Source organism: Erpetoichthys calabaricus, chromosome 11 (genome assembly GCF_900747795.2).
Source record: "Erpetoichthys calabaricus chromosome 11, fErpCal1.3, whole genome shotgun sequence".
In the NCBI taxonomy this organism is placed as follows: Eukaryota; Metazoa; Chordata; class Cladistia; order Polypteriformes; family Polypteridae; genus Erpetoichthys; species Erpetoichthys calabaricus.
Window position 1 is genome coordinate 81,847,001 of NC_041404.2, and position 22,263 is coordinate 81,869,263.

The 22,263-nt window shown below is 37.4% G+C and overlaps 2 protein-coding genes across 7 annotated transcripts in view; one reads left to right on the top strand and one right to left on the bottom strand.

The window, feature by feature from the left end:
* ppp3ca (protein phosphatase 3, catalytic subunit, alpha isozyme) overlaps window positions 1-22,263 on the bottom strand; it is a 443,488-nt gene that overhangs the window by 226,890 nt on the left and 194,335 nt on the right. The gene's annotated exons all lie outside the window — the stretch shown is intronic.
* LOC114660114 (proteasome inhibitor PI31 subunit-like) lies at window positions 19,453-20,265 on the top strand. The gene has a single exon (XM_051933775.1). It carries the CDS (start codon window positions 19,453-19,455, stop codon window positions 20,263-20,265), a length of 813 nt encoding a protein of 270 aa, XP_051789735.1.

Sequence of the window (22,263 nt, forward strand, 5' to 3'; positions counted from 1 at the left end):
CTAATCTACACTCTATGGGTGACCGGGCCTTCAGCTGTATAGCACCCAGACTCTGGAATGACCTACGGAAATTAATCAGGTCAGCTTACTCCATGAATTCTTTTAAAAACCAACTCAAACTTCATCTGTTCAGGAAGGCTTTTAGCTCTACCTGACTTTATGACCCCTCTTTCAGTTTACCTCTATGTCAAGATGCTCATGTAACCTGTGTGTGTGTGTGTGTTAGACCATCAATTATGTTGTCTGTTAGGCTCTTCTCTGAATTTACTATCTTACTCTTCTTTATTTATTTATCTGGTTTAGGACAATGCTATATACTGTATACCCTCCCATTCTTTCTTAAACTCTGTGAAGTGCCTTGAGCATGGGAAAGGCACAATATAAATAAAATGTATTATTATTATTATTATTACTTGCTCACACCAGGATACAGTACTTTAAAATTGCCAATTAACATAAAATGTACACTTTCAGATAGGGGAGTAAAACTAGTAAAATTAAATAAAAACCTACATAGATGCACATAGAACTCCACACAGACAATGCCCATAATGGAATCTAAATTTGAAAATCAATGCCACTGTAAAACCCTCATGTACTGTACACATTTTTTAGGCTCAGTTTGAAATGTTTATAATAGTCTGTCATAAGCATTAAGTAGTAAAAATGAAAAATAGTCATTTTTTGCCTATAAAATGAGAAGGAAAAGGTTTTATTTATTCAAAGCATCTATGATCAATGTGTCCTGCAATTCACATTATTCCTCGCAGATAGCTGCATCCTTCATTGACACATGAGCCAATAATTTACATTTGCTTGCTTAGCAGATGCTTGTATCGAAAGAAACTTACAAACGAGCTCAACATAATCAAGTAATATCTGTTTGGGGAACTGTTTAGTAAAAACCATTATAGGACAGTCATCACAAGTGAAGAGCTAGTTGCACTTTCTTCGTTACTACAAGAACCTATCAAAGCCATTATCAATTAGAAAGAGTGATCCACCACCAGGAGTATTTGGCCATGTTTAAGAGGGATACAGACTTAGAGATGTCCAGTCATAATCCTAAAGATGGTAGGTTCACTCAATCGGCTCCTCGAACCAGTACATATATCATATGTCTGAACCTGTAGTTCCTTTTGTACTGAGCAGGACTGCTATTGTGACAACATATCATCAGTAAGGTAAACATATCTTCTAGTTAGATAGACAGACAGACAGGTTCCATAGTGTAGCAACAAAAATACTTATCTCTGGTTAAAGGAAAGTTTTATTAGCTCTCACATTAAATTTGATGACAAATTCTTGAAAGCAGAGATGTCTTTAGGTGCGGTTTTCAAATACAACCATGGGGAAAGTGCACATTCACTTTTCTTGTCTCAGTAGTGTGCAGGATGCTGGGAGAGAGAGAGAGGTAAGGAGCACACACTGATACAGGAACAACCTACCAAATCAGCACTGAAAGGAGCGCCACTGCGCTTTTATTTTTGAATGATATATGGCATTCTATTGGCCGTATCTGAGCAACGCTGCAATGAGTGAACAACACACTTGATCGATCTCTTTTATAAATTTATAATACTTTGGTCTGTGCAATGAGTAAAGAAGATTTGCTGGAAAATGTAGTGAACTAAGCAGTATGCTATTTGAACTAAAAATTAAATGAAATTTACCTAAGTAAAAATAGCTGAAAAATGTACTTATGTAATGAAGCAGTTGTATTTTATTATTTTACACCTCTGCCTACAACATAGATTAGACAGTTTTTTGCCTTTCTTCTTTAAGTTAGCTAGAGATGTGAAAGTAAAATGCTTCTAAATGGCACATTTGCATTAAAGGGGCTTACTGAACAATACAAAGATGGCAAATCATCTCTTAAACTTGTGCCACATTCATAAATTGAACCTCCAAGTCCTCCAAGCTGACTGCTCCTTTCTCCACCTCCTTTGTCCTATAGAAATGCTTCCCTAAGCATTGGGAGGGGCTAATTCTCACATGACTCATACTAATTCAAATATGCACATCACAGCTCTTTTTTGTCAGTTGGCATTTGCATTCTTTCCAGGGTGAATGCACAATTAAGACATCTCAGCTGCAGATGTTTCTCCCCTTTCACTCCACAGTGTGCAATCATCATCATCATATTAAAGATGGTAGGTCTAGAGGTGCTCTACAACTATCTCATCAATGACATTGCCACTCCACAAGATGCTCTGGTATGTTTTGTGCATTGGGAGCTGGTGAAGGCTGGGTATAAGTGCCTTGGGAATGGAGAAAAACCAGGGATTAAGGACAAGAGATCTGAATTATTGCCAGTCAACTGGAACAAAGGACAAAACACATACACCCTGCGTTATCAGTCCCATAAATGCAAAAACATCCTTCTCATGAGAGCCATCATGGAAGAGGATCGTCTGATTAATTTAGCGGCACTAAGGCAAAAAGAAGTTCCTGACTTGACACTTGAGCTGTTGGAGTTTGTAAATCCAAATCACCTTCACAATTTTAACAAAGTCTACAAGAATATAGAAGAACTGCGGAAGATAATAAAGTCAGCTATCATTTTCACCTCTTTTAAGAAAGCTGAGCAGGAGGAAATTGAGGAAGAGAATATTAATCCAGATCGGATAAAATCTGCAATCATGTCATATTTTTCAAAAGATCTAGTAGTTCCCGCAGTCTCCTCAGAAAGCCTAACTACGGTGGGAAAATTGGATGCCAGCTTTGAAGGCCCAAATAGCTCCTGATGCTTAAACGAAAATGCAATACCTGCAGAAATGCAAGCCATCTGTTGTCCTGACAGGATGGCTTGATCCACTAGAACAATTTTGGCTAAAGAAACAGAAATCTTGGATGAATTAGGAGGTTGGTTTGGAAGGCCAGGAGAACTAATGGGAGATTAATTCTGTTCCAACAAGAAATCAGCTTGCCCCACTTGATAATCTCCCACCATCATTCCATAGTTTCTTGCCTTCCTTAACTTTCCTTCCTACATCTCCAAACAATCATGTAATCTTAATTTTATGCAATTGACAGTATTTAGAGAATAAACAGGATTATAACTCAGTATTCAACTGACAAACCTATGTGCAGCCACTGTTTAATAGTGTAGAAAAGTTGAAACCAGAATCATACATTAAATATTTTATGTCCTAGAGATAGATGCTGAAACCAGATTGGTAGATAAATTTGTTTGAGTCTCTTTTGTATTGACTGGAGATGAGGTAAAATCAACATAGTATAGTTCTGGAATATTTTCTGCTGTGATGTATGACTGATACACTAAGGGCAAGTATCAGGAATTATGTTGCTTTTCCTTGAGCTGTCTAAGATATGGGAATTTGGACAAGACCATGAATTTCATTACATGTGCCAGGTAATAGCAGCTACCTGGTCAGACGGTGACACCTTACACCCTACTCTGACCCCCAGAATGCAAAGGCTCTGTAATGCCGCCTATGATCTTGCACTCTTGGTTGTAGAGTGCAGCCTGATCCTCTTGAATGCCAGTAGTGTTGTCTCGATGTGTCAATTGGAGGCCTACTCTACCAGCCAATGAAGTTCTGCAGCATTGTGAGGCTGATTAGCATGCTCCATATATGGATGTTTTACAAAGTGATCGAGATTTATAAAGGGCAAATCAGTGTAGAAATGTGCCTATGCCAAGTTTATAAATCTGATTTTTTTTTTTGATGTATGCATATTTTCATACTCAAATTCATGCAAAGTTTTATAAATTAGTCTGGGAAACTGACTACAATTTAGTCTGCCAAAGTTTAATAAATCATTTTTCTCTGTGAAAGCACACTGTTAATGCTTTAGTGACAAGTTCCTGAAAGCAAAAGCACTAGATGTTGCCCAAGTATTTTAACACATATTAGTATGAATTCCACCAAGTGTTGAGATACAAACATTTCCACAACCACATAAGATTTAAGTGAAATATACTATTTTTTTCCTTATTGGATATATTAGATATGACCTTATCATAACTTAAGAATTTTTATATTGTATTGTGCCATTTAAGACAAATTCCAGCCCTTGGTTTTATTCTGCTAGGAAGAAATCTATTAGCAGATGTGAAATGTAAGGACTAGAAGAAAAAAAAAGAAATCAGAATCGGTAAGTCAATAACACTGTCACCAAATCCAAAAAAATTACTAGAAAGCAAAGTAAAAAAAAAAAAACTGCCTAAAATTCTTTCATCAGGAAAACTATAACACACTCAGATTAAATGGATTCAATGGAAGGACCATAACCCAGATGCTTTCAGTCCTTTGATGTCTGTCTTCCTCATTGCTTATATTTTGTCCCATAAATGGAGTATGGTCGACACCAATGACTTTTCTTCAGATTGCTATTTAGACCTCCTCTGCAACACTCTCATTTTTGTAAAATGTCTACTTTCCTATTTCTATTCATATTTTTAGTTCTTGGTGTCATTTAGAGTCTTTTCTGATTAGGCCTCCAAGGTAGAAGAAATGCTTGACCTTTTCAATAGAGTGTCCTCATAAACCTTTATTTATAGCTTGATTTTTCATACCTCCAGAAGATTCTGAAACTGTCAGTATAAATGTGAAAGAGACATATTAAGCAAATTATTCTTCCTTCAATGTTTTTGCAGCCATCTACCCAGTTTGGGGTCACGGGTGGTTAGAATCTATAGCAGCAAAATCAAGTGTCAGACAGGAAGCAGCCCTTAATGGGGTGGTAGTTTAAGTAAAGTAACTCCTGTAAACATAAACACGAGAAAAAGGGAAAAACATTGTAGAGGAAAAATCTTTTTGTATACACACCTCATTTTAGAAAGACAAGATAGATGCAAGGATTTTTCTTACATCAGGTCAAGACAGACTTACTGTATTAACAAAGTGACGTCATGCAAAATCTGTCTATGTACAAGAAATAACACGCTGTTGCATAATTAGTTTAAAATTCCAGTTAGAGAACTTGAGCAAGAATATCTGCCTAATTTTTAAAAAAAAATTAAATTGTAATCGACACGTTAAGGGGTAACAAACAGATTTAACTTTGCTGTTCACCAAGACAGATTTGCATGAGTTGAGCTATCTTTTGTTATAGATGTGAGTTTACTTAACTAATGTATGACAGGACAATTGAGTTTTTTTCAATGTAGATGGAGGGAGGACATGAAAACTTCTCACAGATGATGACTAGGTAAAGGAAATTAAATTAAATCAAACATAAGCTTTGAAAAAAAAGTGCACCATTGTGCATGTAAATGAAAATAAATCATGAAAGGCAGAATGAACAAATCACAAAAATAACTTTGGATCCTCTCCTTAATGTTTAAAACTGTACAGAAGAGCTCTTGTCTAGCTATGGCTATTTACTTAAAAAGTATTCCTGTAACTGACAGTGCTGCTTACCCTGATCTGCTCATTATAGTTTCATGACATTACTAATTCTCCTTCAGCTTTGGGACACCTCTTCAAAACCTGTCTATAAAGCTCCTTTGGTCCTAATATTCAAATCCTGACTCATCAATGTCTCCCTGCTTGTGCTTTCTAAAACTGACTTTTACTTATTCAGCCCATAATATTAATGCTTGCTGTCCTACTCTTTGCAATGCTGATGATCTTTGTGACATTTGTTATTGCTTCTAAATGCTGCCTGGTATCTTCAGTGCTGTCTTTTGACGTGTTGTGCCCTTAATTAGATGAATTTGTCTTGAAAAATGATGGAGTTCACTGTGGTCTGCAAGAGAATAGAATAAATCTGACTAAAAAAAATGTAACATTTTAAGATTTTATTCAAAATGCTTTTTTGTGAAACTTCAAATAAAAAATAAATATTTTTGTAGAAATGCCCATTAATCCCGAAGCATTAGAAAATCGAAACAGTAAAAAAACTGAATAAATAAAAATAAAAAAGTCTTGTTTTAATTTATTAAAGTGCAGAATTATATACATTTTTAGCCTGCATTATAAATTTTCTTGGCAGGGTATTTCATTTCCTGTATCCTCACATATTGTTAATTTTGTGGCTCACTGAATTAAATCACACAAAATAAAATGCTTTGATTTATTAAGTACTGTATAGATTAGTGTACTGTAGTATGAAACTGATCATATAAAAGAGTACCGAAAGAAAAATATTTATTGGGCAAAATATTCTACTTAGATTAGTCTCAGAGGCACTTTAGTAAATTCAGGCCTGCATATAAAATAGGCTCTGTGTTTTGTTAAAGGATACGTTTGGTATTATTCAAGTTAAAATTATATCTTAACAAACATGGTATATGTGTATTTACAACATGAAACTGTGTTCTAAAGTTAAATGTTTTCTATAAATTAAAAAAATATATTTACATATCCAGTTTTGGCATTTTACAATGAATCCTATGGGGCATGTGGCTCCAACAGAAAATAAGAGCATAAAAATGTGCTAAATACGTCCTCTTTGAATTTCGATAAAACATGTCTTCCGTGTTTCTGATGCAAGTTGGTGACAACAAAAGGGAAATAATAATTTTATCGTATATTCCTGGTACTATTTTTCTGAAGGGAGTTTGCATGTTCTCCCCGTGTCTGCGTGGGTTTCCTCCGGGCGCTCCGGATACCTCCCACAGTCCACAGACATGCAGGTTAGGTGGATTGGCGATTCTAAATTGGCCCTAGTGTGTGATTGGTGTGTGGGTGTGTTTGTGTGTGTCCTGTGGTGGGTTGGCACCCTGCCCGGGATTGTTTCCTGCCTTGTGCCCTGTGTTGGCTGGGATTGGCTCCAGCAGACCACCGTGACCCTGTGTTCGGATTCAGCGGGTTGGAAAATGGATGGATGGATTTTTCTCATGGCAAGGATACATTTTATAGTCACTTATGTAATTTCTCACATAATTGTGGAAGATGAGGAGATAATGGGATCATAAACTCACCACACAAAAACTACTCTCCCCAGCTATATCTTATCTAATTACATATAACTCCTCTGTAACACCAAAGAACAGCTGCAGCTTTGTCTGGCATGGACAGCACCAGTTTGCGGATGTAGGTGACATCAATTTTTATTCACTCTTCCAGGACCAAATCCTGCAGTTCAGCCAGATTAGTTGGATGGTTCCACCAGTGTTTCACTCATTGCTCCAAATACATAGTCACAGATTTTTCTATGGGATTTAAATATGTGGATTTGTGGGTCTGTGGAACGCTTCAGATATTGTGGATCTGTGAAATGCTTCAGAATATTCTTTGTACCAATGAAACACTATTGTAATCTTGGAATACTAGGGTTGCAATTCTGTGTTGACTATGGAGATGAAGCACAAAAGGTAGCACAGTGTCACCCAGAAGAACAGCTGTTAGCAAGGGCCTTTTCTGCGGTGCTCTGCACCAGAAATCTAAGTATGCAGTTCCCTTCTGAGTGTTCGTTCATGAATGGATTGTTGTTGAATCTGCATTGACTATGTGCAGCAATTCTTGCTTGATGGCAGAGCAGTTTGTTGTCACAATGTGTGACCCATGGTGACAGACCCTAGCTGTCTTTAGACCACAGTTTTGACAACAATTAGAGGTTAACTGCAATGGTGCTGGAAGACCCGTTGGACAGCACACTTTGTCACAACCGCAAATTTAATAACTTCATATCTGTTGTGTAACCCATTTTTTTATGAAAAGAACTAATCTAATGATACATGGCACACCAATAACCCTTGTCACTTTACAAGCCCTATAGCACAAGAAACAGCTATTTGTAGGAGTGTGTGTTCAAACTGGGGTGCTCTCTGTTGGAGTCTGAAATATGCATCACACCTGTAAGAAGCCTGTAACTTTTTTTTTTTTTTTTTTACTAACGGTAGTATTTATATATAAGTAGTTCCCAATCAATAAGATGTTTTGCCACAGACTTTGAATCTATCCAGATATTACAGATATTATTTTGATGGGCTATACCACTAGTCTGTTGTAATAAAAGATGAATATTAGAACAGTTGCAGTGGTAACCTCAGCTGTTATTTAAAGGAAAATTCTGTTATACAGTAGTAAACACAGGGATTACTATAAACGTACAAGAAACCTCTATACATTTTTCTAACCCGTTCTCACACAGAGTACAGTGAAATTCTTACTTGCTAGTGCTAAACAACACGCAACTCTTAGTGAAAAGTCATGAGCTAGAATCTTCTCTGGCAGAACTGGGCACAAGTTAAGAGCCAACCTACCTGTTATGAGAGCCACATTGCCATTTGATCAAAAATACATCATTGGCATAAAGCAGAAAAAAATCTCTGCAGGCATTGGGAAAGTGCAAAGTGCACACACTCATGATGACTGACTGAGGAGTCAAAATCAGTCACCTGGAGCTAGGGGGCAGGGACACTAAAATTCTGTCACCCAGTCTCACACTAAGACATCGAAAATTACTGAAAAATAATATAGGATCACATTTTTAAATAGCACTGCTTTAGATATAAATTATCATAAAGGGATTACAATACAAATTAATATTACATTTTCTGAACATGTAGTGTGTTGTACAGATATAGTGTACATTAATTGTTGCAAGTACAGCTCTGTATGCTAACCAAGTTTATAACAAAACATTTATTGTTTATGTACATAAAATTGATTAAACTGGCTTATATCCCATTATACAATGCTAATGAAATAGAACAATAAAAAGCTATTTACCTTAATATGTTATGTATTCCTCTAATTGCTTTCTTTGAAATAACGTAAAGTTGAAAGAGCTCTGGTTTTCTTGAACACAAAAACAAAATGTGAAACTACTACATCATTATTCTTTTGGCGGTTGCCGTTAGGGGTTGCCACAGCGGATCATCTTTTTGTATTGTAGTCCGCATATTGATTTGGCAAAATTTTTACACCGGATGGCCTTTCTGACGTAACCCTCCCCATTTATTTTTGTTAATTGACCCCCACATATTCAAAGGTAAAAATGCAAAGAAAAAACTAAGTGGGTTTCTTTACTCATCACAAATGAAGGAAAGCACATAGCGGCAAAACAGAGAAAAAATAAACTAAATTTTTTGAAATAATTACATGATGGTATGTAATGGTACTGTACAACAGTAAAATGTATGTGACAGACATTTTGTGATCCTAACAGCAGGCCTCCATAAGCTTTGGTAGATAATTATGTATCTTCAAAAACGGTTATACTAGAAACCTGTGACATCAACATGTGCATCAGTAAGCACCAGTAAGAAGAGATGGTGAAAGAAAAGCACTGAAAGACAGTCAGAACACACAGAGCAGACCACAGGATGGAACTGAAAAGAGAAAAACTCCAAGGGAATGAATGGTGAGCAGCATGAAGTGTTGATGTATATAAAATTAAACAGGACCGAGCAATTTGTATATACACCACTGCTCAGACGCACTTTGATGACAGAGTTAATAATTCAAGCAAACATGTGGTGCTTGAACACTAGCAAAAAGAATCACATCTTTGTAATACAGCAATATGCAAAGTATCCATTATAGAGTTAAACCGAGCAAATTTTCCTGCATTATGGATGTTGCTTTTGTGATTTTTAATATTATCACTTCTTTAACCCAATGGATATTCAAACCACAACAAGATGCTACTGTAACCCTGTCAACTATTGCCACTACTCCATGCTGGTTGCTGTTAAATTCCTATTTGACAAAGGAACATCCAGGAAAGGACTGGAAGGTGAATTAAGCAGCTTGAACTTGCTGCATCTTTTTGGGGAGACAAAACAGATACCATCAGAGTACTGTCCTTAAAAGCAAGATTTACTATGGGACAAACTCACAGAGAGTAAGCAAAAAATTTTTCCCTTTCATATTTGAAAATTTGCACACCTTACTGAGTGCCCAGTCACCTGCTATAGAGGAGATGTGTTGATTGCTCATGCTGCAGTCATCATCTCACAACCAGCAGCGATTGCTATAGACAACATGTCAGTTCTAATCAAGAAAATTGCACAAAACAGGTGATGGCCACATGAAAAAGGTAAACAAAATGGCAACACAGTGCTGTTATAAAAACAACAAAAAATATTAACGGTGTAAATATAAATAAAAAAAAATCCATAAAGTGGAATAAAATAAATCAGTAACAAATAGGAACAGGTTCTTGACAGTTGCTCTTCTGTACTGCCAGAGAATTATTGTTTCTCTTTCTGACTTAATATACAGACAATGCTGACTGTTACGAGATACAGAGTTTCCTAGGATTAAGGTGAGCAAAAGATGCACCAAGAAATGACAACACAGATCAAAAATCGTAGTCAAGGACAGGCAGGGGCCTTTACTGAAAAAGATCGTACTACCAAAACTAAATTGCAAACCCAAAATGAAAGTCAACGGGAAAACAAATAAACACAACCCTAGAGCTAGAGCCTATTTGAAATTGGAACTGAACTACGTGTATCCACCGAGGAATACCGAGAGTTGTGATGTTGCCATATTTATAGCATCACCTCCTCAGGACGCCAGAAATACAACTGAGATGGTCACAAGATGCTACTTGGAGCACCGCAAAACAAGAACTTAAAGAAAATAAACTTTCTCAAAATTAGTTCAAATGAACACACTTCAGGGCGGCACGGTGGCACAGTGGTAACGCTGCTGCCTCACAGTAAGGAGACCTGGGTTCGCTTCCTGGGTCCTCCCTGCGTGGAGTTTGCATGTTCTCCCTGTGTCTGCGTGGGTTTCCTCCAGGTGCACTGGTTCCTCCCACAGTCCAAAGACATGCAGGTTAGGTGCATTGCTGATCCTAAATTGTCCCTAGTGTGTGCTTGGTGTGTGGGTGTGTGTGCCCTGCGGTGGGCTGGCGCCCTGCCCAGGGTTTGTTCCTGCCTTGCGCCCTGTGCTGGCTGGGATTGGCTCCGGCAGACCCCTGTTACCCTGTGTTAGGATATAGCAGGTTGGACATTGACTGACTGAATAAACACTTCAAATTTGTAATGCTAAACTGAAAAAAATCATAAAACAATTTGAAATACAACTAGAGAACATGCTTATTATCACAGCTAACTTCATGTGACTTGAGCTTAGACTCCAAGTATGCATCCTAGATATAAATAAAAATTCTGGACAGGTCATTTTTTTGTGAATTGTTATCCTGATGTTAAATTTTGAACATGAAAGCAACAGCCACCAAAATTGATTTTTGGAAAAAATAGCAATCAATAATAAAAGGAATAAAACAACCTTACCATCCCACCCAAATCACCTCGTGAAAAGAGAATTCAAAACCATTGATGCCTGTGTAGACTGGGGAAAGTAACAGGGTATGCTGCAAGTTCTATTTTGCCATCTGTGTGGGTGCATCGATTCAGATCTTCCTAAAGATATTGCCAGTGTTGACAAGAAGATGACCTACCAAACAAGACTACTAAAATAAGTAAAATTATCCACTGCTTTAAAATGCCTAGCATTAAGAGGCATATCCAGAAAAATAAAAAAATACACTTACATAGACAAACACGCATAGCATCACCCCACTCCACCTTTGCGGAGGCTACACTGTCATTTACCACTGGCCTTGTTCAGACTCGCAGTATACTGTGCAGTTCTCACTTCCTTGGAGTCTCTCAGGACTGTTTCGACTGCACTGAAATGTATTTACTGGGGAGCCTAACAGGGGTCCCAGCTCTTCTGCCTTAAAGGGTTCCATGCGTCACAACATATAACTATATCTTGTATATTTATTTTACTCTTTCTTCTCTGTTAGTCACACCTTTCACAGTTTTCTAGATTCCACTCATATTATACAGACGTGCCAAGGGTCCACATCCAAATATACACTACACCATTAATAATTTACTATGTGACATATAAGCATAATGGAAATCTATGACATAGATCATTTCTGTCAGCTTTTTTTAAGTTCTGATTAATGGAAGTCTAATATACTGTGTAGAGTGTCACATTAATCTTCAGACTTCATCAGGCCATCCATCCATCCATTTTCATTACCTGTTCAATCTACTAGGAGTCACGCTTTGCCAGAGCCAATCCCCAAAACAACAGGGAGAAGTGTAATAGGTTGCAAAAACACTTCACACTTTTTTTCTCCTTCTTTTAGTTTGCATATACTGAAAAACTGATGCATTAATATATTTTAATTAAAACTGAAACCTGGCAACAACTTCTTCAGGTACTGTACAGTTGGCCCAGACCAGGGTCCCATTCAGAAGAAGAACGACCCTCCCTGCTCCTCAACTGACTGAATAGAGAACAGTCCTCTAGTGGCATTTTCCTCCAAGTTATTGCAATATTTTCCATTGATTTCACATAACACTAAATGAAATGCACAATATTTTTTTATTAATAACTGAAGAATGAAATTTTTAAGATAACACTAGAACACTGATTTATTTGCATTATTACTTTCACACAGATTTTATGACTTGTGACTGAATCAGCCTAAGTCATTAAACAGATTTTTTTTTTATGTCTACATATCATTTGCATTTTCTTTGAATTTGTAACTAAAGAAGACCATCCTTCCTTTCATCCTTCAAGCAGCTGCCACAGAAGTGGAGTGGCTTCATTAAGGTATGTCCCAAGATGAATAGCTGTGGAACTGTAAATAGTGGCACTTGATTGTAACCCTGTAGGTCGCTATATTCATTGCAACGCAGTGAAGTCCAGAGGCCAGAAAGTGGGTGATTGGTAACCATGTCATTAATGAAGCCTGGTGCTTCCTTGCAAATGCTTAGGTTGCTTCACATAGTATTTTCTGATGGTTTGTTTAGGTTAACACTAATATGTAAGCATAGCTGCAACAGAGGTTTTCCTGTTATTTATGGTAAAATTACATTTCTTAGTTATTTGTAGTTCGGTAGGGCATTACAGTATACTTACTGAAAGCACTTAAAATAGTTTGCACTTTGCTGATATGTTTACAGGGGTGGGTGGCATGGTGGCACAATGGCTAGTACTGCTGCCTCATCAATTCAGCTTTCTCAGTTGGATTCACAGGCCTGGTTGCTATCTACATGGCTTTTGTATTTCTTCCTTTCTCTGTGGGTACTACTGTGTTCCTCCTAGATCTGAAAAAAACATGTATGTTGGAATAAATTGCAATTCTGTGTGAGTGGAATATGTTTGAGTGGCTCTTATGATGTACTTGTGCCCCTTAAAGGTTTGGTTTCTACTTCTTGCCCAAAGCATCTAAGATAAAATGTGTCTGCCTACAACCCTGTCTTGGACTAAACAGGTTGTTCAATCTTTTATTTTTAACATTGGCACAATGGTTAACTATTTGCATGAGTAAACTATATGTGCCATGGGATGGACAAGCCTGGATCCCATGCTGATAAAGACAGTTACAATACATGGATGAATGTTACATTTACATACATCTATCCATCTATCTATCTGTCATAACAGACAGCAGGCATTGTCTGGCATCCCTACAGGGATAGGTTCCATTCCTTTGCATGGCCAGAAGGCCGGGGGAAGAAAAAAAACAGGAAGAAAGGATGTTCCCTCCCAGATGACTACTCACACTGGCGCCCCTGCTGGGATAGGTTTGGGTTCCTTACCTGGACAGGGGACTAAAATAATGGAAGAACATGGGGGAGTTAACCTGCTCTGACTACATGCTCCCCCGATACATTAGACAGCAGCAACCTTGGGTTAGGATTACCACATGGACACATGCAAGGCATGCTGGGATCTGTAGTCCCAAGGGGTTAGGTGACAGCTGCCAGGGGTGTTGCTGGGATGCACAATCCCTACTTTAATGGACTTTCATTGACATGGAAATGCTTCCAGCAGACTATGCACCGGAAGTGCTCCCAGGTCATAGATAAAACAAACCACTCGACCTCATCCAGGCAAGTTGGAGTCGGGTGTGGAGGATCGACAAAGCCCACAAGAAAGAAAGAAAGAAAGAAAGAAAGAAAGAAAGAAAGAAAGAAAGAAAGAAAGAAAGAAAGAAAGAAAGAAAGAAAGAAAGAAAGAAAGAATTGTGTTGTGCCACTATTACAAAGAAGCCTTTATAATATTTGATTGTAATAAACTTTGCATTTGCACCTGGGACTTGTGTCTGGGGTTTGGGGTGCTGCAGTGCCCCCTGCTAGTCACCCTATCTATCTATCTATCTCCTAAATCTTATATAGTAAGACTATTTTGATGTTAAGTTAAATATGGTTGTGGTGAGGTGCCTTGAGATGTGCTAGAAGTCGATGGTAAAGTGACCTGCTCTGCTAATGAAACTCAGTATTACAAAACATATTAAACATTTCAAACCAGCCCTCCTGTATTAACAAGTAACAGGTAACTTCATCAAAAAACTCCAAACATGCATTAAATCATTAAAAAGATGCAGAATAAAATCACAAAAGTTACAAAACCAGTCAACCTTGTTTGGAATCCAGAGCAGCACCTGTGCAGTTCTGCCATCTATATAACAACACAAGATGACCACTCGTCTCCTTTCTGTGCCCTCCTCATATTGTGGATGCAAATAACATCTTGGCACAGCCATTTATTGCAGATAATCAGCCCGCTCTCCATGTGAGTGCAGTCACAATAGGTGTTTTTTATTGGACTGTTCATTTTCCTCCTAGGTGTCAATAATGACATTATCCCCAAAATTTAAAGAGCAGATATCAATGGCAGTTAAAATTCAGACAAGCTTATAAAATAAGGCAAACCTATGACACTGGAATGAAACAAGACAAGAGGCAATTTTCTGACCCACATCATCGTACATCAGTAATTACAGTCTTGTCACTGTTAAAATTTTTTCTGCCTGTTACAGCACATGACCTTTGAACATGTGAAAAATATAATCCTGCGTAGTGATGCAATTTATACAATCATCACTCTGTTGCAGGAATATTGATTTGAGAGGTTATTTTCTGTAGGGTTTTTGCACTCATTTCTGTTTTAATTAATTGGTTTAATTCTGTGAGATTCAAATTTGCTGGCTTAAACGATGTCCATGTTATCTTCTCCTTCCTTGATGATGGGACTCGCCCGCTGGCTGTTCAACACTGAAACAACTCACTGGATGACATTTTCACTGGAGATTGAATATTCACTTGTCTGTGTGCCTTGCTCTCTAACTAATTGGGTGGAAGTAGTTCTCTTTTTTTGAAAAGAGAGATACACTCTATCACTGGCAGGTATTGTAGCAATTCAATGGCCCTGTGCCCATAAAATGTTGCCAGTTTGGCAGAAGGGCAAAGTTAGAAAAGGCAGCAGTGGTTTCAGAAGACTAGTATGATTTTTGGCTAAACCTTGGCTAAAAAAAACAACATATGCCGATTCCTCTGGAAATTCTTGATACCCCAGCCTCTGTGTATACAAACAGGTTTTCATGATGTGCAAACTACACATTAACTGAGCCTAGACTGGGATTTACTCCATTATGGAGCTGAAAGGCAAAAACAGTAACACATCTATCACTGTGATATCAAGCCTGTTTTCCTTATATATTCTTCAATTCTCTAATCTTTCTATACATGTGTCAGCAGATAAAATTTTGTATAGAACAAAACACACACAGACAATCACCTTCATATTTTGCCAGGTGTATAACCTCTCTGAAAGACAGAAAGTCACATATTCCCATTACAAGCTAAACTACTTCTATATAGGCATACACCAATCAGCCATAACATTAAAATCTGTGTAAGGTGAAGTGAAAAACAATGATTATCTTGTAACTGTGGCACCTGTCAAGGGGTGGGATATATTAGACAGCAAATGAAAAGTATGTTCTTGAAGGTGATGTGTTGCAAGCAGGAAAAATGGGCAAGTGTAAAATCTGAGAGACTTTGACAAGGGCCAAATTATGATGGCTAGACAACTGGGTCAGAGCACCTTCAAAAAGGCAGGGTGTTTGTTGTATGCAGTGGTTAGTACCTACCAAAAGTGGTCCAAAAAACAACAATTGATGAACTGGTGACAGGTGTCTTTGAGACATGTGAGGAACAAATGCTAGCCTTTAAGGCCTAATCCCGCAGCAGAGCTACTGTACTTGTACCACAAATTGCTGAAAAATGCTAGCCATGAGAGCATGATGTCAGTACACACAGTGCATCACAGTTTGCTGTTTGTGGGGCTACGTAGCAACAGACTGGTCAGAGTATCCATGCTGACCCCTCTCTGCCAGCAAAAGCACCTGCTAAGGGCACAAGTGTCAACAATGGGCTATAGAGTGATGGAAGAAGGTGGAATGGTCTCATAAATCTTGTTTTCTTTTAGATTGTGTAGATGGTTGGGTGCGTGTGATGACGAGATAGCAGCAAGATAGACTATTGGAAGACGGAAAGCCGGTGGAGGCAGTGTGATACTCTGGGCAATGTTCTACTGGGAAACCTTGGGTCCTGACATTCATGTGGATGTTATTTTGGCATGTACCACCTACCTAAAGATTGTTGAAGACCACGTACACTCCTTTGTGTCAACAGTATTCCTTGATGACCGTGGTTTCTTTCAACAGCATAATGTGCCATGCCACACTACAAAAAATGCTCAGCAATGGTTTGAGGAACATGTCAGAGAGTTCAAGGTGTTTACTTGACCTTACAATTTTCCAGATTTCCGATCAAGTATCTGTGAGATGTGCTAGAACAACAAGTCCAATCCATCGAGGCCCAACCTCACAACTTATAGGACTTCAAGGATTTGCTTGTAACGTCTTGGTGCCAGCTATCACAAGACAAGTTTAGAGGACTTTTGGAGTCCATTCCTCACTGAAGGTATGAGATGGGACCTCGCCAATATTTGACAGGTGGCTTAAATGATGTAGCTGATTGTGAATGCAACTGAAATTTATATTTGGCTCTTTTTATAAATCTGCACATAGATTTTCCTTGCATATATAGTGTGTGTATTATATATATATATATATAATATATACTGTATATATATAAATATATATAAATATTGTTGTATCTAGGGTCGGCAGTGAGGCAAACACCTCAGGAAGTGCTTTGGTCAGAAAGGCATTTTCATATACTGTATATATTTATTTTTTTTAACATTACAAATCAATAATACTGTACTGATCAGGCTGGAGATGCAGAGGGCAATGTGGCTGGACAGCTACTAAGCACTGTGCTTTCAGAAGGCACAGTGCATTATACAAAGGAAACATCTGAGCGAGAGGAGGAAGTCCCGGGTAAAAGGGTGGAAGAAGTGCGAGAGACGGGTTTGAGTATGGAAAGTTCTGGAATGGAGGAACTTTTGCTCGGCGTTGGTGACGGAGCGCAGGAGTCACATGGAGCAGCTGCAGCAAAGGTGCAGACGAGAGGGAGCAGTGAGGTGTGTGTGAACAGCATGGACTGAAGGAATGAGTAGAGGGAAGTGAAAATGAAAGAGCGGTGTGCTTCTGGGCCATAACACTGAAGCAGAAAACAAACTCAAAACACTCAAAATCATTAAATTAGCCTAACACTACTCAACTCACTCCAGCAGAACCAGAGACAAGGCTTCACAGCAGCCATGTCAGAATATAGCCATAGCATTTTAACACTTAGTATATACAGACCACAATATTTATCTAAATTCTGTTTGCTGTTGTTATGCTGTACAGTGATGCAATAGTAAAAATGACAGAAAGATATAATTGCAGACAGAAGCACCTGTCAAACATCATTCACATTCATCATTAAGCTTTAGTTACCTTGAATTACTATTTTCTCTCATGTTCAGTTTCTTTCTCTCTCTCTCTCTCTCTCTCTCTCTCTCTCTCTCTCTCTCTCTCTCTCTCTCTCCCAGTCTTCCAGTTATTTTACATTTTTGTCTAATACGTGAAGAGAAATTAGACACTGCTGCAACCTTTAATGTTTAAAGTGCATGCACTACAGGTAATCAGGGTTAGGCTTTTACGGAGAAACCTTGTGGGCAGAGCATTTTCAGCACCAGACTTTCTCACTATTCAGTACAAACTTTTTATCAAGTTGTCCCGCATGTGTATTTTCATTTGAGAATACACATCTGACCCCACTAAACCAGGGTGAGACCTGTTCTTTTTACATTATCTGACTGTTATGCCCCGGGTACCCACAGCCCTGGCATCCTCCTGTTCCACAGGGGTATCAATATTCATGACTGGAATGGACAAGTGCAAAGAGGATACAAGCAGCAAGCATTGTGAGTGGTGTATTTTATTAACTTGCTTGTGACTTTTCTAGCAAGTTTCTGGACCTCTGGTTTCTGAAGTCAATGAATCTAATTTGGACATGTACTGTGCCCTGTCTTATTTCCTGAAGAAGTTATAGCTTTTTTTGTGATTTCATTTAGAATGTTAATGGTAGCTTACCAGAGTGTTGAAATCCTAGGTATTTGTTAATTGTCAATTTGGAAATGTTTCACTCACACAAGCCGTTCAGAAATCCTTTATTGAAATAACCAAGTAATAAATATTGTGCTTGAAAATTTTACCCTTTATAATGGTGGCTTCATTTATTTTATATTAAAAACAACTGCAGTACATTGTTTTATGTCAGCATAATACACCTACAAAGATCAGTCAAATACTACAACAGAAAGATAAAGCAGGTACGAACTTTGCTTTGCACTAATATAAGACGTTAGGACATAAAACAAAATTGCAAAAGTGGCAAACCACGCTTTGCCTGCTATTTCAGTTTGTCACTTTGTTCATCTTGACTGCTAACCACTTTTGCCATGATGTTGACTCTTCTCACTGTGAGTGAAGCACATTAAAATATTAATACATCTTTAAATCTGTATAATCCAATTACAGGGTTGGCAGGGTTCATTACACATTAATAAATGCCTTGAACAAAATAAGCTTCTGTCCATATTATTTGTAAATGACAATATGTTTCTTCTAATAGACTTGCGCTATAAAAGCCATCACATCAACGGATTGAGAAGATGGACTTAAAAAAAATTCATTGGAATTATACATTGCTGTTAAAATGGTAACGTTAATTATAAACTGCATTATTTCCACTGGGCCTCTCCTGTAATATGCATTTTTACTATAAATTTTACACTAATTAAAATTTCATCAGAAACCAAACCCTGGATGGGGCACAATTTCATTGTAAATTTTGAATAATTTTGTTATGTATGTATGTATGTATGTATGTATGTATGTATGTATGTATGTATGTATTTTTTAAGCATAATTCTCTTTACTTTGGATCAAATCATTTGTAGTTCATTGATAAAATCGTAACGGCCACACCCACTCATCTTCTCTTTGCTCCACCCACCTTCTTACTTGATCTCTCCTCCCCTCAGAAGTGGGTTGGGTTTCGTTATCTCATGAGATTTGGTTTTTTATCAATAAGGTCAGTATAAGAATCAATGTTCACTCCTGTGTGCATCACTCGGATCATATGTTCTGGCTCAGTATGCTGAATGAGGTAGGAATGAAACTGCATGTCTTTTGATGAATAGCATTTCCAGACTTTTGTTTGATTCTGTGTACTTTTCTTTTGATAGCAGCATATTGGGCTTCCATTTAATCTGAAGGCATAAACAAATCATTGTGGTACAGATGGCAGGTCTGGAGGTGCTCTACCACTCTGTCCGCCATGACATCACCACCCCACAGGATGCCATAATGTGCTTTGTGCACTGGGAATTGTTGCAGGCTGACTATAGGTGCTTGGGTATAGGAGACAGGTTAAAGACTACAGATGTGAAATCTGAGCTTCTGCCTGAAAACTGGAACAGTAGCAAGGAACTGTACACTTTACGCTATCAGTCAGAAGATGAAAAGAACGAAATCCTCATAAAAGCAGTTTTAGTTGATACAAGTCTCATCATAAATATGTTAACCTCCAGATCTGAACAAGTTGCTAATTTGACAATAAATCTGACTGAGCACATCGATACAGAACATCTTCGGGATTTTGGCAGGGTTTACAAAAAAATGGCACAACTGAAAAATCTAGTAAAATTAGTTATTCAACCCACTGTTTCTAAAAGGACAGATTCCACAGGTAGCTCTAGGAAAAGTCGTAGAAAGTCCAGTGGATCCCAATTCGATCAAGATGCACATCCCAGTTCTGCACGTGGTTCACCCCGGAACTCAGATCCCATAAGGTCTAATACCCCAAATCCATTTGCAGCAGGAGGAGCGGACCTGGATCCTTTTGGAGGATGTGAAGGGGGAATGATAGTTGATCCATTGCATTCCGGTTTTCCAAAAGCGGGCTTTGATCCTGCACAAGGTACCCAGGGGGGACTTCCTCCAGGCTCTGTTCCACCAGGAGCTCGCTTTGATCCATTTGCTCCTGTAGGCAGAAATCGACCTGGGCCTGATCCTGACCATTTGCCACCTCCAGGATATGAAGACAATATATAGCTTACAGTATAGATGTTTAAAATTATTTGCTATCTAAACTAAAAGTAACTGGCATATAAGCTGTTTTTAGCTTGATAGTATATTTTTTCAGTTAAGAAATTTAAATGATTGATGTGTTTGTAAATGTGCTTTTTTTGAGATTTTCCAAGGAGTCTTTTTCAATAATTATTCTTAAAATTCTTTGTTGTTATCATTTAAAAATACAGCTCAACTGTTAATAATGCAGCATTGCCTGATAAAGCCTTCTATTCCCATAATAATTCTGCATACAATATTGACACATATTACACCAAAAGATTAAAACCGGCATGTTTAACATAGAATAGTGCACTGTACACAATGACTGTAGAAATTGTTTAGAAATATAAAGTGCTTATTTATATATTTACTTGAAAAAGATGACAATTTAAGATTCTCAGCCTCAGCTATCATAACATGGACGTTTTTTAGCATAATAGTCATCCTCCAAAAGAATTGCTTTTTCCAATTCTTTATAAAACAATATGCAATTGTAATGTTTTATTAAAATATTACATTGCTCTTTGAAACAAATATTTTAAAAATTAAACCAATATGTCCTATAGAAATATGAGCAACAATTTTCAATCATGCTTTTTTACTAGTCACAAAAAATAATTGGTCTTATACTGAATTTGCTTTCGTTTTTTTCTACTGCTTAATAAATCTAACGCTGATGATTAAAAATCAGCTGAAACATTCGGACAAATTATAGTATGTAAAAAAGTACCAATCCTATGCTCTGCCTTGCATCCATGTGACATGTTTTGTGTATATTTTCATTTATGAAACTGGATTATGCAATGTCACAATACCTATTCTTAAAAAAAGTTCTAATTAATAGCAGTAGCTACTGTATATACAGTACTTGCTAATCCAATGATTACTGTTCTTTCCTTTCAGCAATTGAAATTTTTTACTTGTGTATGTGGTTTGTTTGCTTATGGATTTTCCTTACATTAAATTGCCCCCTGGGAACAATGAAGAGTTCAGCCTAACAAGCTAATAAATGTGATTTTTAAATGCCACAGTGCCATGAGAGTCAAAACCATCCTAACAAGTGCTGTGCTGACCAAACTGTAAATTAATGGACAGTCAATATAAATGACCAATGTTTGTTGAAGCATTCAGACATCCTTAAATTACTAAGAAATAAAAATCTCAGGTTGTGACAAGAAGAGAAGGCTGCATTAACCTACTTTTTCAGTTTGCACAAGTCTACACAGACTGAATTGCTAAGCACTCAAATTCATTACATGTATCTTGATTTTTTAAGCCTCATTGAGTAAAAGAATAATGTTTAAAAAGCATCTGATTGTGCATTGGAATTAATGAAGTTTCTTTGAAAACCATTAATCTATGGAAGTAAGTTTTGTTTTGTAAATGAAAATTATTCAACATCTTCCATTCTCTTACTTTTGAATCAATTGTTTCATATTCATTCATTTCTTCCTTTTTTAATGTACATCTCCTTTTCAAGTCAAGTTTAATGTCATATGTATTCAGTACAAATAAATTCTTACTGTATCTGTATGTCTCCTAAGAAGAAGGAACAATAATTAAAAAAAAACAAAAAACACAAAGCATGTAACACATATGCGGCATACATACACTATATATATATATATATATATATATATATATATATATATATATATATATATACACATATACACACACACAGTAATAGAATAACTTAAAATATTTGCTATTTCTTGCCCTATGTGTAATGTTAGTGCCTTGGTATTTTGTGTGTATGAACATTTCTTCACTGGCACTCCCTCTTTTGAGCGTGTTCCCATAAAGCCTGCTTCTCACACTGTTACTATTTTTGAGGCAGGCGGCTTTCTTGCATCCTGTACGCTTTTATACTTGGTGTCTTTGAAGGCTACTCTCTGCCTGCCTCCCATGCTGTTTATCCTACACGTGCATTTCACACTCGCTCACTTCCTTTTTTTGCCGCCAAAAGCCAAACTGACC

What these genes read in the sequence shown, in the direction of transcription:
- LOC114660114 (XM_051933775.1), top strand. Translation starts at nt 19,453, where the DNA reads ATGGCAGGTCTGGAGGTGCTCTACCACTCTGTCCGCCATGACATCACC.